Source organism: Sinocyclocheilus rhinocerous, unplaced genomic scaffold, assembly GCF_001515625.1.
Source record: "Sinocyclocheilus rhinocerous isolate Xijiao unplaced genomic scaffold, SAMN03320098_v1.1 scaffold3807, whole genome shotgun sequence".
NCBI classification, from domain to species: domain Eukaryota; kingdom Metazoa; phylum Chordata; class Actinopteri; order Cypriniformes; family Cyprinidae; genus Sinocyclocheilus; species Sinocyclocheilus rhinocerous.
The window spans coordinates 832,159-848,103 of NW_015660506.1; the positions used below are offsets into that span (position 1 = coordinate 832,159).

Below are 15,945 nucleotides of genomic sequence, written 5' to 3' on the forward strand. Positions count from 1 at the left end.
CATTTCATAGTCTTAAGCTCTATGTGTGACTCTCTTATCTAGATTTACAAAAATCAATAGCATCATACTTTTTCCTTAACACTGATCATACAGACCATATACAGTACAGTTCAAAAGTTTGGGGTTAGTAAGTAAGAAAATTAAGAAAGAAAGAAATTAGTATTTTTATTCAGCAAGGAGACATTATATTGATCAAAAGAGAAAGTAAAGACGTGTTATAATGTTACAAAAGCTGTTCTTTTGAACTTTCCTGAAAATTCAGCTTTTCCATCACAGGAATAAATTGTGCTTTTGATTATTTTCAAATCTAGATCAGAAAATAATAATAATAATAATAATATAATATAAATTATGTGAGAAACTAAGCATGTTAAAGTTTATATTTCTGTGAATGTTTTAAGTAATATGTGCTGTTTAATTCCAATAGGTCCAATATAAACAGGATTATGAGAACTATGTAAAAGGCACTGGCTGGATCCCCATTGGATCTCTGGATGTTGAAAAAGCAAAGGTTGCTGGTGCAGCTCTCAATGAGAAGAAGTACAGGCAGCACCCAGACACTATCAAGTTCACCAGCGTTCTGGACACCCCAGTCATGGAACAAGCCAAACTGAACGCTAAGCAGCTAAGCGATGTGAGTGACAAATGCATGCTGTTGTTTTGGTGTCCATGATAAGTGTCCATAATGTTAAAAATGTTTAACAATGCCAAGGTTAAATATGTTAAATTTATGTTTTACTTTCTGAATCATGTCAATTTTGTTTTCCAGAGGCTGTACAAAGCCAGTGGTGAGAAGTTCATGCACACTTACCATCTCCCTGCTGATGCACCAGAGCTTCTGCAAGCCAAATACAACGCTGTCAATGTCAGCAAGGTATGAATGCAGCATATCTTATACTGTATATGACAATGAGATGGTTAACAGTATCAAGTTCAACTGACAGCTTGTGTTTTCTTTTGCCTTTGCAGACCTACTATACCTACGCACACAAGCAGGATCTTCTGAAAGGACATCATATGAAGCATGATGCCATTCCTGTTGTTGCTGCAAAATCCTCTAGGGATATTGCCAGTGACGTAAGCAAGCATACGTTTAGTTTATTTATATTTCATTTGTTTGAGTGCATTGTTGACTTACATGCAACTGTGTTGTGTTATTTTTTATAGTACAAGTATAAGCTTGCATATCAGAAGGCTAGAGGTCACCATGTTGGCTTCCGTAGCCTCCAGGATGACCCCTTGCTGGTGCACTACATGGAGGTGGCTAAGATGCAGAGCGAGAGGAACTACAAGAAGGATTACCACAAGGCTAAGCTGAAGTACCATACACCTGTGGACATGTTGAGTGTTGTGCAGGCCAAAAATGCCTCAAAGGTTCAGACATATGCAGGATACAAGCAGCATTTCCATCATTACACCCTGCTGCCCGATGCCATGCACATTGAACTGGCTCGCAACATGATGGAGATCCAGAGTGATGTAAGAACAACTGAATAAGGATATGATGATACTTAAACCTAGAATTAATACTGTTTTGTCAAAATGATTAACTGATCACTTTTTATCTCTTCAGAATTTGTACAAATCAGATTTCAACTGCATCTTCAAAGGAGCAGGCTGGGTTCCTATAGGTTCTATAGATGTAGAGAAGGCCAAGGCTGCCAATAAAGCCCTTGATGAGAGGTCATACAGAATTCACCCCAGTACGCTAAAATTTACCAGTCTAACAGATCAGATGAACATGGCTTTGGCCATGAGCAACACAAAACTACAAAATAAAGTAAGTGTACTTCGATAATTTATTGTAAATGATAACCAGAATGATGATCTAGAACTGACTTATGGGTTCTTGTTTGCTTTTTATTCCATTTTAGGCTGCCTACAAAGCCTCCGGAGAGAAATTTATGCACACCTACAATCTACCAGCTGATGCTCCAGAGTTCCTGCAGGCCAAATATAATGCCCAGACTGTGAGTGAGGTGAGTACAATAGCATTTAAAATCGAATTAAAAAAAGAGAAACACTTTTCAATAGGGTTCTATGTGTTAACATTAGTTCATTGTTAGTTCAGGTTAACTATTGCATTAACCGGTTTCAGCATATGCAGTCTAATTGTGTTACTACTAAAGTGTCTTGATGGTTTTGTTTTTTTCCTCATGTCATTTCTTTTTCTTTTTCTTTTTTTATTGTTTTTTATACTATGATTTGATCAGTTAATTGCATTTTATTTATAAAACTGTATTTAATATTGTTGTTATTTTTTATTGTCAATGAAAGACTAAAATAATGTAGATGTTAAAAAACTTTTTTTATAGTCACGCTACAAGGCACAGTGGCTTGTGGACATTGCCAAAGGCTATGACATGAAAGCTGATGCTATTCCCATTGTTGCTGCTAAACAAGGAAGACACATTGCCAGCAATGTAAGTGCAAAATATATCTTGCATTAAAATGCTGAAGGACTTATTCAGCAATACCAAAAAAGAAAAAAATGTACAATTTGCAATTACATGATGAATGTACTGGACTGATTAGCATCCACTGTTCTTTGATCACAGTATCAATACAAAAAAGCATATGAGAAAGCAAAAGGCCACCACGTTGGCTTCCGTAGCCTCCAGGATGACCCCTTGCTGGTGCACTACATGGAGGTGGCTAAGATGCAGAGCGAGAAGAACTACAAAAAAGATTACCACAAGGCCAAGCTGAAGTACCATACACCTGTGGACATGTTGAGTGTTGTGCAGGCCAAAATCGCCTCAAAGGTTCAGACATATGCAGGATACAAGCAGCATTTCCATCATTACAGCCTGCTGCCCGATGCAATGAACCTGGCATTAGCTCGCTCCATGAACATCAGCTCCAGTGATGTAAGTCCATCTTATTTTATATCCACACATCCCATATGGAGGGGGGTACCATGGGATTAACAACGATTTCAACATTATGTTTGTTGTCTCCCAGTTTGAGTACAAGAGTGAGTACAACGCCACCATGAAGGGTCTGGGTTGGGTGCCCATTGGTTCACTGGTAGTAGAGACCGCAAAGGTTGGGGGAAAGATCCTGAGTGATTACAACTATCGCACTCACCCCTCTAACTACAAGTTCCACAAACTCATGGATTCTATGGACCTCGCATTGGCTACCGCCAATAATAAGATCATGGACAAGGCAAGTCTGGATTCAGTTTATTTTCATTGGTTTGACTGGTGTAAAATTAATGGTAAATTTATGAAAATGGAAATGCTTTTGGTTGCAGAAGTCCTATCATGCTGCCTGGGAAAAGGACAAGCTCAAGATTCATGTGATGCCTGACAGTCCTGAAATTGTCCTGGCCAAGGCCAATGCACTGAACATGAGTCAGGTAAGACTGACTAATGCATTTATTCAAAAGATTCCCATTATTAACCAAAGCAAAAAAAAAAAAAATGTCCAGTGCAGTATATTCCATTGCCTTTGCTATGTATTTTCAGAAACTCTACAAAGCTGGCCTTGAGGAAATTAATAAGAAGGGCTATGACCTCAAACCAGACGCAATTTCAATTGTGGCTGCCAAAGCCGGCAGGAATATTGCTAGCAATGTAAATGTCCTATCATCCTATCTATTGTTGTCTTAGTACTTTCTATTAAATGTCTGCAAAAATATTCATGTGTTGGCATGATGCTGTGATCTTTTCTGATAAATCCATGTTTCTGTCATGACAGTACAAGTATAAGCTTGCATATGAGAAAGCGAAAGGCCACCATGTTGGCTTCCGTAGCCTCCAGGATGACCCCTTGCTGGTGCACTACATGGAGGTGGCTAAGATGCAGAGCGAAAGGAACTACAAGAAGGATTACCACAAGGCCAAGCTGAAGTACCATACACCTGTGGACATGTTGAGTGTTGTGCAGGCCAAAAACGCCTCAAAGGTTCAGACATATGCAGGATACAAGCAGCATTTCCATCATTACAACCTGCTGCCTGATGCCATGAACCTGGCTTTAGCTCGCTCCATGAACATCAGTTCCAGTGATGTAAGTCCATCTTATTTTATATCCACACATCCCATATGGAGGGGGGTACCATGGAATTAACAAAGGATTCAACATTATATTTGTTGTCTCCCAGTTTGAGTACAAGAGTGAGTACAACGCCACCATGAAGGGTCTGGGTTGGGTGCCCATTGGTTCACTGGCAGTAGAGACCGCAAAGGTTGGGGGAAAGATCCTGAGTGATTACAACTATCGCACTCACCCCTCTAACTACAAGTTCCACAAACTTATGGATTCTATGGACCTCGCATTGGCTACCGCCAATAATAAGATCATGGACAAGGTAGATTACAATTTTTTATTAACTAATATAGTAATGATCCACCATTTCTGAGATTTATGTGCATCTAATCTAATTGATGGAATTTTTAATAGATTATTTGGCTGGTCTGATCAATAAATAATATTTTGAATATGTTTTGTTATAGCAAGCATACACAGATACTTGGAACAAGGACAAGATAAAGGTCCATGTCATGCCTGACAGTCCTGAAATTCTTCTTGCAAAGGCTAATGCAATCAACATCAGTGAGGTAGGTGTACTCTATGTATTTGCAGAATCGTCACAATTTTTACAAGCATATTTTAACAAGAAGTACTTATTGAGTAACATACATTTTAGACAAAACATTCCCAGCTTTTTCACCACCAATGAGCATGGTTCTCAGAGCAGAATCAGAACTTGTTGCATGTGTCTGAACAACACACAGTAGAGGTGTTTCCTTTCTGAATGAATCAGCTGAGTGAATGTATCAGTGATTTATAAAAGTACTCACATTTCGCCACCTATGATGTAACAGTGTAACTTTTGGAAAGAGTCACTGAAAAATCCCCTGTTCCCTGTAGTCATTTTATAAAAGCAATAATAACATGTATAACTTGTGCTGGAAACATGTTTTGACTACAGAAAGCCTACAAAGCAGGACTGGAAGCCCTAAAGAAGAAAGGTTATGACCTCAAGGCAGATGCTGTATCAGTGGTTGCAGCTAGGACCTCCACAAACATTGCCAGTGATGTGAGTTACTCAGATAAAATGTTTCTGTCACTAGTGTTATCCAAATGTTACCCTTTCTGACCTCTACAAATACCTCTCATTATAGTACAAGTACAAAAAGGCATACAATAAAGCAAGAGGACATCATGTTGGCTTCCGTAGCCTCCAGGATGACCCCTTGCTGGTGCACTACATGGAGGTGGCTAGGATACAGAGTGATAAACTATACAAGAAGGATTACCACAAGTCCAAGCTGAAGTACCATTCCCCTGTGGACATGCTGAGTGTTGTTCATGCTAAGCAGGCTACGGCTGCTCAAACCTTTGCTGGATACAGGCAGATCATTACACATTATAAAGTTTTGCCTGATGCCATGAACCTAGAGCTAGCCCGCAACATGCAGGCGATCGCAAGTGATGTGAGTCGGGATTGTGTCATTGTATTTTAAATGTTTAATATGTTTTGATTTCCATAAAATGCTATTCTTTTTCAATTAGATTTTTCATGCTCGATTTGATGGCATTCTCTCTAATTCTGCAGAACATCTACAAATCTGAGTATAACAGTTACATCAAAGGAGTTGGATGGATTCCCATTGGATCTCTGGATGTGGAGAAAGCGAAGACTGCTAGCCGGATAGGCAGCGAGAAACTGTACCGCACACATCCTAGTAACTTCAAGTTCACTAAAGACATGGATTCCATGGATCTGGTCCTAGCTACGGCCAACAATGAAATCAAAAACAGAGTAAAAGTTGAAACCATTTTACTTGACACTGTGCTTTGCTTTTGATTATCTTGACTATTATCTTTTTAGAGACACATAATTAATAATAGCCAGTATGTTTCAGAATAATTTAAAATGGACCCATTTATTCTTCCTTCAGCAAAAGTATATTGCAGCCTGGGAACAGGACAAAACCAAGATTCACATTATGCCAGATTCAATGGAAGTGGCCCTTGCTCGTCAAAATAAACTTAACTACAGTGAGGTTAGTGATGTCGCCAGGTTCATAATTGTTGATTGATTGCAAACAGTAACTGTCATTAAGTCACAGTATTTAAATAATTTTTTCATATTCTTTTCATATTTTTCATATTCTCATCTTCTTTAGAAACTATACAAACTTGCCAATGAACAAGCAAAGAAAAAGGGTTACGATCTACGTGCTGATGCCATCCCAATTCAAGCTGCAAAAGCATCATGTGCAATTGCTAGTAATGTAAGTTTTTTTTTTACTTATTGGACTCAGCATTTGATTACTGTGTACTTAACAGAATGTAATGACATTTGAATGGACTTTTCACAGTACAAGTACAAGACTGGTTATCGTAAGCAAGTTGGTCATCACATTGGAGCCCTCAGCGTCCAGGATGATCCTCTGCTCATGCTGGCATTGAACTCAGCTAGGATTGCTAGTGATGCTCTCTACAAGAAAGACTTCAACAAGTCCAAGACCAAGTTCAACCTCCCAGTGGACATGTTATCTTTTGAGTTGGCCAAGAAGAACCAGATCCAGGTCAATGATGCTAATTACAGAACCTACCTGCACAACTGGACCTGCCTGCCCGACTCCAATGACGTTGTCCAGGCCAGACAAGTCTATGACCTCCAGAGTGACGTAAGTCTGATTTTACTGCAGTTTTGTACATATATAAATAAGGCTGATGGCTCATCCTTATGAGGCTTGTAGGCACTCTTTTCACACATGTCTGCTCTTAGGCGGTGTACAAGGCAGATCTGAAGTGGCTAAAAGGTCTCGGATGGGTCCCCATTGGTTCACTTGATGTTGAGAAAGTGAAAAAGGCTGGAGAAGTCCTAAGTGAAATGAAGTATCGTCAGCACCCAAGCAATTTCAAGTTCACTTGCACAACTGAAGACATGCCACTGGTCTTGGCCAAAGCCAATAATGAAATTATGAACAAGGTATCTTTACATTTGATATCTAAACCCATATGGAAAATATCTAAATTATTGTTTGTGACATCAATTTCGGTGCTTAATTCTCTCTTCATTCTGGCAGTCAAAATATATTGAAGCTTGGAACAATGATAAAACAAAGATTCACATCATGCCAGACGCAATGGACGTGGTTCTTGCAAAGCAAAACAAAGTCAACTATAGTGAGGTCAGTAATTCAAATTTAGAGTTGAGTATTCAGTTGTATATAAGAGTTTTTTTTTTTTTATTTAAGCATATATTCTAAATATTAACCATGAGTCATATACTGTATAGATTAAGAGCAATGAGCACTGGTTTTAAGACAACAAAAGATAAATAATATTCTGCTGTTTCCAAGTTTGTTCAAATACTTTGTCTGATTTGCTCTGCAGAAACAATATAAACTTGCCAATGAACTGGCCAAGAAGAAGGGTTATGATTTGCGCAATGATGCCATATCTATCATCGCAGCCAGAGCCTCCAGGGACATTGCTAGTGACGTAAGTACAACAAACTCATAAGGAAATATGTGACACATTGAGCATATACTGTCATTTGCTACACTAAGGATATTTTCTTTCTTTGCAGTACAAGTACAAGACTGGTTATCGTAAGCAAGTTGGTCATCACATTGGAGCCCGCAGCGTCCAGGATGATCCTCTGCTCATGCTGGCCTTGAACTCAGCTAAGATTGCCAGTGACGCTCTCTACAAGAAGGACTTCAACAAGTCCAAGACCAAGTTCCACCTCCCAGTGGACCTGCTGTCTCTTGAGCTGGCCAAAAAATGCCAGATCCAGGTCAATGATGTCAACTACAGAACCTACCTGCACAACTGGACCTGCCTGCCTGACTCCAATGATGTTGTCCAGGCCAGACAAGTCTATGACCTCCAGAGTGATGTACGTAATATCCAGCTTCTGTTAAGCAATAATCATTTATCCATTTCTGGATCTTTATGGAATTGACTTTCTGTTTTATACTTTAGTTTGTAGCTAGTTTGTATTGGAAAGAGGAATTGCGTCTGTCTCTGTTGTCTTCTTGATGTTGAAAAAGAAATAAAGCTACAGAGATACTGATGAATAAACTATATGGAGTCACTAACAGGTATTCTTTCCATATATATGTCTGCTCTTAGGTGGTGTACAAGGCTGATCTGAAATGGCTTCAAGGTCTCGGATGGGTTCCCATTGGTTCAGTAGATGTTGAGAAAGTGAAAAAGGCTGGAGAAATCCTGAGTGAAAGGAAGTACCGCCAACACCCAAGCAACTTCAAATACACCATGACAACTCAAGACATGCCGATGGCCTTGGCTAAAGCCAACAATGATGTCATGAACAAGGTAACTTCTGAACTGATAAAACATATGCCTATGTAGTCTTCTAATTTATTTTAGACAGTTAATGTGTGTGTGTTAAATGTTTTTGTTGATATTTTTCATTTCATACTCCTATCTGACAGCAACAATATGTTGATGCATGGAACAAAGACAAGTTAAAGATCCATATTATGCCAGATGCTATGGACATTTTACTCGCAAAACAAAACAAGGCCAACTACAGTCTGGTAAGTATGACACAACATTGGCCTCTTTGTGGTGCATAATGGATGTTCTTGATTAATAAATAATACATTATTTTCTACTTTCTTTAAATAAAATAACTGTTTGCTTGAATGTTTTCTAAGAAATTATACACGCTTGCAAACGAGGAAGCTAAAAAGAAGGGCTATGACATGCGAAATGATGCCATCCCCATCAAAGCAGCAAAGGCCTCCAGGGACATTGCCAGTGATGTGAGTATTTTGAATTATAGCATCTGAAAGTGAACAAAACATTCCATGGAACTAACTTATTTATGCCTTAAACCGCTCTTTCTTTTAAATAGTACAAGTACAAGGCTGGTTATCGTAAGCAAGTTGGTCATCACATTGGAGCCCGCAGCGTCCAAGATGATCCTCTGCTCATGCTGGCCTTGAACTCAGCTAAGATTGCCAGTGACGCTCTCTACAAGAAGGACTTCAACAAGTCCAAGACCAAGTTCAACCTCCCAGTGGACCTGCTGTCTCTTGAGCTGGCCAAAAAATGCCAAATCCAGGTCAATGATGTCAACTACAGAACATACCTGCACAACTGGACCTGCCTGCCCGACTCCAATGATGTTGTCCAGGCCAGACAAGTCTATGACCTCCAGAGTGACGTAAGTATGCTACATGTAGACATGCCACATTCAGGATTTGAGAAGTAAGGTCTCCATTTTTCAAATACCCAGTTTATGGAGGCATATCGTTTCACTACTTAGTGCTAATTTTTATGCTATGTTTGTTCTCAGGCGGTGTACAAAGCTGATTTAAAATGGCTTCAAGGTCTCGGATGGGTTCCCATTGGTTCGGTTGATGTTGAGAAAGTGAAAAAGGCTGGAGAAATCCTGAGTGAAAGGCAGTACCGTCAGCACCCAAGCAACTTCAAGTTCACTTGCACAACTGAAGACATGCCTCTGGTTTTGGCGAAAAACAATGCAAGCATCATGAACAAGGTAGCCTGCTTTGATCAACAGCATACATTTCTTCTATTTTCCAATGTAATATGTAATGATACTTTGCATATATGTTTTTTTTCCCCTTACACTATAGAAAAGCTATGTGGAAGCTTGGGAAAAGGATAAGACCAAGATCCACGTCAAACCAGATACAATGGAGATAGTGCTTGCTAAACAGAACAAAATTAACTACAGTGTGGTGAGTCATTCATTTCGAGTCTCGAATTGAAGATGCGAAGTTATGTTTGATTTTCCTCATATTTCCTAATCCTATTCCAGAAACAATATAAGCTTGCCAATGAGGAGGCCAAAAAGAAAGGCTATGACATGCGTGGTGATGCCATTCCTATAAAAGCAGCTAAAGCCTCTAGGGATATCATCAGTGATGTGAGCACTCTCTTCCTTTGTTCTTCATTCATAGTCTCATAGTTTATGGTCCAGAATATTTAAAAATGTTCATTTCGATTTTTAACTATTTTTATTGTTCTTTAATCCTTCAACTGTAGTACAAGTACAAGACTGGTTATCGTAAGCAAGTTGGTCATCACATTGGAGCCCTCAGCGTCCAGGATGATCCTCTGCTCATGCTGGCCTTGAATTCAGCTAGGATTGCTAGTGATGCTCTCTACAAGAAAGACTTCAACAAGTCCAAGACCAAGTTCAACCTCCCAGTGGACATGTTATCTTTTGAGTTGGCCAAGAAGAACCAGATCCAGGTCAATGATGCTAATTACAGAACCTACCTGCACAACTGGACCTGCCTGCCCGACTCCAATGACGTTGTCCAGGCCAGACAAGTCTATGACCTTCAGAGTGACGTGAGTCTGATGAAAGTCCTCTTGACTTTTATTGACGTTTCTTTTTACAGTCATGTCAAATTTTTCATTCTTTTTTGTATGACCATTTAGGCGGTGTACAAGGCTGATCTGAAATGGCTTCAAGGTCTCGGATGGGTTCCCATTGGTTCAGTAGATGTTGAGAAAGTGAAAAAGGCTGGAGAAATCCTGAGTGAAAGGAAGTACCGCCAACACCCAAGCAACTTCAAGTTCACTTGCACAACTGAAGATATGCCACTAGTTTTAGCTAAAAATAATGCTACTAATAATAACAAGGTAAATCTGCTCAGTATGCTTCTCAACACAAGAACCCTAACAAATAGCTTAAAGGTTTAAACGTCTGACATCTAATTTTATTCAACTCTTATAGAAACTTTACACTGAAGCCTGGGACAAGGATAAAACCAAAATCCATGTTATGCCTGACTGTATGGACGTTCTGTTGGCAAAGCAGAACAATATAAATTACAGTGAGGTATGTATATGTCTTGAAAAAAGTAATTTTCCCCCCATAAAAACTATTTAAACCTGTAGTAATGACACTCTCTGTAAAATATTTTCCAATTTTAGAAAAGATATAAACTTGCCAACGAAGAATCTAAGAAGAAGGGCTATGATTTGCGCAGTGATGCTGTTGCTATCAAAGCAGCCAAGGCATCCAGGGATATCATCAGTGATGTGAGTACTTATTAGAACATAATTTGTGTCAAACACACTTTACTGTGCACCTTCTGAAACCCTTTTAAAATTATTTTTAGTATAAGTACAAGGCTGGTTATCGTAAGCAAGTTGGTCATCACATTGGAGCCCTCAGCGTCCAGGATGATCCTCTGCTCATGCTGGCCTTGAACTCAGCTAGGATTGCTAGTGATGCTCTCTACAAGAAGGACTTCAACAAGTCCAAGACCAAATTCAACCTCCCAGTGGACCTGCTGTCTCTTGAGTTGGCCAAAAAATGCCAGATCCAGGTCAATGACGCCAACTACAGAACCTACCTGCACAACTGGACCTGCCTGCCCGACTCCAATGATGTTGTCCAGGCCAGAAAAGTCTATGACCTCCGTAGCGATGTACGTTTGTCAAACTAAAATGTCATTCAAATGTTTGTACAGATAGTTTTCAGTTAAATAGGAATTGTATAGTTCTGCAAAGTCACATTTCGTCTCCATCTCAGGCTGTGTACAAAGCAGACATGGAGTTTATGACTGGTGTAGGATGGGTCCCGATTGGCTCGCTTGACGTCCTGAAAGCAAAGAAAGCAGCTGAGATTCTCAGCGAGCGACTCTACAGACAGAAACCAGACACATTTAAATATACACAAGACATGCAGTCCATGCCTTTGGTGCTTGCCAAGGCAAATGCCCAAGTTATGGATCAGGTTAGTAAAATAAAAAATCATATGATCGGAATCCTACTAAATGTCAACAAAATTCTCTGGAGAGCAATTTAGCAATTTACTACATAAAGTTTAATATATATATTAGTTTGTATAAATTATTCTTTTCATTTTATTTTGGATTTACTGCAGGATGTTTTAATTTTTTTTAAAAGTGACGTGACATGTGGCCAAGTATGGTGACCCATACTTGGAATTAGTGCTCTGCATTTAACCCATCTAAAGTGCACACACACAGCAGTGAACACACACACCGTGAACACACACCCGGAGCAGTGGGCAGCCATTTATGCTGCGGCGCCCGGGGAGCAGTTGGGGGTTTGGTGCCTTGCTCAAGGGCACCTCAGTCATGGTATTGAAGGTGGGAGAGAGTGCTGTACATTCACTCCCCCCACCTACAATCCCTGCCGGTACGAGACTCGAACTCGCAACCTTTGGGTTACAAGTCCGACTCTCTAACCATTAGGCCACGACTTCCACAATAACAACTCTCACAGCATTGAAATTGTCACTAAAACCTTATTTTCCTCCCCATTTTAGCATCAATATCATGCAGCATGGGAGCGTGACAAGATCAAGATCCATATCCCTCCTGATACCCCAGAGATTGTGCTCTCAAGTGCTAATGCATTGAACAATAGTAGGGTAGGTATCACTTCTGAATGTTTGTTCTTTCTTCATTATATATTTGTTTTAGTTGTTAAACTAAACATCTCAAATTCATGCATTCCGTTTGATTTCCAAAATTAGTCCTATTCTATTTCAGTTTTAAAAAAAAAACTAAAAAAAAATTTTGCTTGCAGAAACTGTACAGACAAGCAGTTGAGGACATCTTCAGGAAAGGCTATGACCTCAAACCTGATGCTGTCGCCATCAAAGCTGCTAAAGCATCCAGAGAAATTATTAGTGATGTAAGTATATACCTTCTTAACATTTGCTAATATTACAAGCTGATTGATACATTTTCTATTTTGTTGCCCTGTCATATAAATATAAATAGGAGCCATCTTTAAAGCTAAATCATCATGTGCCATTGCTAGTAATGTATGGTTTTTCTTCCTCATTGGACCCAGCATGTAATTACTGTGTACTTACTTGAATGCAATGGATGTTTTAATGGACTTTTCACAGTACAAGTACAAGACTGGTTATCGTAAGCAAGTTGGTCATCACATTGGAGCCCGCAGTGTCCAAGATGATCCCTTGATCATGTTGGCCTTGAACTCAGCTAAGATTGCCAGTGACGCTCTCTACAAGAAGGACTTCAACAAGTCCAAGACCAAGTTCCACCTCCCAGTGGACCTGCTGTCTCTTGAGCTGGCCAAGAAATGCCAGATCCAGGTCAATGATGTCAACTACAGAACCTACCTGCACAACTGGACCTGCCTGCCCGACTCCAATGATGTTGTCCAGGCCAGGAAGGTCTACGATCTTCAGAGTGATGTGAGTTTCTGTGGAATTTTAATTTGTAACCATAATAAACAGACCTACTGTATACTACCAGCATTGTCTTTTTTACCATTTCTCATGTATTTTCTGCCATCAGGCTGTGTATAAGGCTGATATGGAATGGATCAGAGGTACAGGATGGGTTCCGATAGGCTCAGTTGATGTAGAGAAGGCTAAAAAGGCTGCTGAGATTCTGAGTGAAAGGAAGTACCGACAGTATCCAAGCAACTTCAAGTATACAAGCAAGACAGATGCCATACCTTTTGCTCTTGCCCAGGCTAATGCCAAGATCATGGACAAGGTATTTTCTTCCTCGAAAATTTTACCAATCTGTGTAAAAGTTCAAAATAAATGGCTGTTTAAAATGACTGTTGCAGGCTGAGATTTGTACACCATAGGTGAATGTGTCTAACTTTTTGTCTTCATTATTATTGCATTGCAGAATGCATATGTTGATGCCTGGAATAAGGAGAAGATCCATATCCATGTCATGCCAGACACCCCTGAGATCATTCTTGGAAAACAAAACAAACTCAACACAAGCATTGTAAGTACAGCAGCTCTTGTTTTGTAGTGACCAATAAATCAGAAATAAATGCACACTAGTTTAGTTTTAAATCCTGTTAAATCAATATGTGTTGCTTTATCATGTTCTTTGCAGAAATATTACCGTCAAGACTATGAGAACAGCCTTAAGAAGGGCTACTTCCTGCCTAAGGATGCTGTCGCAGTGAAATCTGCCAAGGCCTCCAGAGACATCATTAGTGATGTAAGTCTTATTGTGGATCTTATCTAACACATTAGACACATACTGTTAAATGATAGTGCTCAAATTTCTTTTATGTATTAAAACCTCCCAGTACAAGTACAAAGTTGGATACAGGAAGCAGCAAGGGCACCACATTGGAGCCCTTAGCATCCATGATGATCCCTTGATCATGCTGGCCTTTAACTCAGGCAAGATTGCTAGTGATCTTCTGTACAAGAAAGATTTCAACAAATCCAAGACCAAATTCAACCTCCCAGTGGACCTGCTGTCTCTTGAGCTGGCCAAGAAATGTCAGATCCAGGTCAATGATGCCAACTACAGAACCTACCTGCACAACTGGACCTGCCTGCCCGACTCCAATGACGTCGTACAGGCCAGGAAGGTCTATGATCTGCGCAGTGATGTACGTATATGCTTTGTTTCACACACTGTGCTGTTTACAGTGGTTTGTTATATTGCTACTTTAACGTCTTTGTTGTAAACTTTCAAACTAGGCTGTATACAAAGCTGATCTTGAGTGGATCCGTGGATGTGGCTGGATGCCGCAAGGATCTATTGACGTGCTCAAAGCCAAGAATGCTCAGGCTATCCTTAATGAGAATCTGTACCGCCAGCCTCCCAGCACTGTCAAGTTCACAAGTGCTGTGGACCTGCCTGCTATTGTTCTAGCCAAGCAAAATGCTGACATCCTCAGCGATGTAAGATTATTTTCTTGAATTGCCTTTAAAAATGCCTTTAATAATGAATGTGCTGAATGAATGTAATAGATGTGTCTTTTTTATTTTTGCGTCATTATGTGGCAAACAAGGCCTTTAACCTTTTTTATTTGAATTTATTTTGTTCTCAGAGGAAATACAGAGAAGCGTGGGAAAAAGATAAGACATCAATCCACATTATGCCAAATACACCTGCCATTGAGTTGTCCAGAGCCAATGCCATTGCCGTCAGCAATGTAAGCAAACTCACATGCAAGATTGCTGAGTGTTACTAAAATGAACTCTACTTTTTGAGCGTATTATGCTAGTAAATTATTGTGTTATGAAATTCCATTTTCTTTTGTCCTGTCGCAGAAAATGTATACCAAAGACTGGGATACTACGAAAGCAAAGGGATACCACATCAAAGAGGATGCCGTGTCTGTGATCAAGGCTAAAGTCTCCAGAGATATAGCCAGTGACGTAAGACATCACTAAGACATGTTTTTTCTGTTTGTTTTCTGAATTTGCTAGTATTTTCTATCTCTTATATTGTGAAATATCTTGATTAGCTAGCTTAAATTTTGTCTTTTAAATCCCCTTTCTGTTATTTAAGAGTAATGTAAATATGAATGTTTACAACTGATTTGATCATCTTTCAAATGCAGTACAAGTACAAGGCTGGTTACCGTAAGCAAGTTGGTCATCACATTGGAGCCCGCAGCGTCCAGGATGATCCTCTGCTCATGCTGGCCTTGAACTCAGCTAGGATTGCTAGTGATGCTCTCTACAAGAAGGACTTCAACAAGTCCAAGACCAAATTCAACCTCCCAGTGGACCTGCTGTCTCTTGAGTTGGCCAAAAAATGCCAGATCCAGGTCAATGATGTCAACTACAGAACCTACCTGCACAACTGGACCTGCCTGCCCGACTCCAATGATGTTGTCCAGGCCAGGAAGGTCTATGATCTGCGTAGTGATGTAAGTTGAGCTTTGATTGTGTTTAAAAAAATCTATAAAGTACAGTGTTATACATTGTTTCATTTGATTGTTTTTGATGTTTAGGCTGTGTATAAGGCTGACCTGGAGTGGCTCAGGGGATGTGGATGGATTCCCCATGAGTCTGTTGAAGTTGTCAAAGTGAGGAATGCCCAAAAGATTCTGGCTGAAGTAAGTCCTTGGGCACTATATACTGTAATTATTTCTACCAGTGAGTTTTTCTTGATTTTCTTTTCAAAGGATGCAATAGAGAAATGTAATGAATTGCTTTTTTTTTTTTTTTTTTTTTTTTGTTTT

General features: G+C 39.7%; 1 protein-coding gene across 1 annotated transcript in view; it reads left to right on the plus strand.

Moving 5' to 3' along the window:
• The window catches only part of LOC107725229 (nebulin-like), a 62,044-nt gene that overhangs the window by 12,448 nt on the left and 33,651 nt on the right, over window positions 1-15,945 (plus strand). The window contains exons 27-74 of the mRNA XM_016534418.1: window positions 428-634; window positions 770-874; window positions 970-1,077; window positions 1,168-1,479; window positions 1,574-1,780; window positions 1,875-1,979; window positions 2,316-2,423; window positions 2,559-2,870; window positions 2,965-3,171; window positions 3,260-3,364; window positions 3,474-3,581; window positions 3,706-4,017; window positions 4,112-4,318; window positions 4,464-4,568; window positions 4,943-5,050; window positions 5,136-5,447; window positions 5,570-5,776; window positions 5,916-6,020; window positions 6,144-6,251; window positions 6,339-6,650; window positions 6,752-6,955; window positions 7,053-7,157; window positions 7,363-7,470; window positions 7,559-7,870; window positions 8,107-8,310; window positions 8,430-8,534; window positions 8,655-8,762; window positions 8,855-9,166; window positions 9,299-9,502; window positions 9,600-9,704; window positions 9,785-9,892; window positions 10,012-10,323; window positions 10,414-10,617; window positions 10,712-10,816; window positions 10,912-11,019; window positions 11,100-11,411; window positions 11,516-11,719; window positions 12,278-12,382; window positions 12,541-12,648; window positions 12,869-13,180; window positions 13,284-13,487; window positions 13,629-13,733; window positions 13,848-13,955; window positions 14,047-14,358; window positions 14,450-14,653; window positions 14,803-14,907; window positions 15,026-15,133; window positions 15,319-15,630. Of these exons, the coding sequence (XP_016389904.1) occupies window positions 428-634; window positions 770-874; window positions 970-1,077; window positions 1,168-1,479; window positions 1,574-1,780; window positions 1,875-1,979; window positions 2,316-2,423; window positions 2,559-2,870; window positions 2,965-3,171; window positions 3,260-3,364; window positions 3,474-3,581; window positions 3,706-4,017; window positions 4,112-4,318; window positions 4,464-4,568; window positions 4,943-5,050; window positions 5,136-5,447; window positions 5,570-5,776; window positions 5,916-6,020; window positions 6,144-6,251; window positions 6,339-6,650; window positions 6,752-6,955; window positions 7,053-7,157; window positions 7,363-7,470; window positions 7,559-7,870; window positions 8,107-8,310; window positions 8,430-8,534; window positions 8,655-8,762; window positions 8,855-9,166; window positions 9,299-9,502; window positions 9,600-9,704; window positions 9,785-9,892; window positions 10,012-10,323; window positions 10,414-10,617; window positions 10,712-10,816; window positions 10,912-11,019; window positions 11,100-11,411; window positions 11,516-11,719; window positions 12,278-12,382; window positions 12,541-12,648; window positions 12,869-13,180; window positions 13,284-13,487; window positions 13,629-13,733; window positions 13,848-13,955; window positions 14,047-14,358; window positions 14,450-14,653; window positions 14,803-14,907; window positions 15,026-15,133; window positions 15,319-15,630 (8,763 nt within the window). The remainder of the gene's footprint in view (window positions 1-427; window positions 635-769; window positions 875-969; window positions 1,078-1,167; window positions 1,480-1,573; window positions 1,781-1,874; window positions 1,980-2,315; window positions 2,424-2,558; window positions 2,871-2,964; window positions 3,172-3,259; window positions 3,365-3,473; window positions 3,582-3,705; window positions 4,018-4,111; window positions 4,319-4,463; window positions 4,569-4,942; window positions 5,051-5,135; window positions 5,448-5,569; window positions 5,777-5,915; window positions 6,021-6,143; window positions 6,252-6,338; window positions 6,651-6,751; window positions 6,956-7,052; window positions 7,158-7,362; window positions 7,471-7,558; window positions 7,871-8,106; window positions 8,311-8,429; window positions 8,535-8,654; window positions 8,763-8,854; window positions 9,167-9,298; window positions 9,503-9,599; window positions 9,705-9,784; window positions 9,893-10,011; window positions 10,324-10,413; window positions 10,618-10,711; window positions 10,817-10,911; window positions 11,020-11,099; window positions 11,412-11,515; window positions 11,720-12,277; window positions 12,383-12,540; window positions 12,649-12,868; window positions 13,181-13,283; window positions 13,488-13,628; window positions 13,734-13,847; window positions 13,956-14,046; window positions 14,359-14,449; window positions 14,654-14,802; window positions 14,908-15,025; window positions 15,134-15,318; window positions 15,631-15,945) is intronic.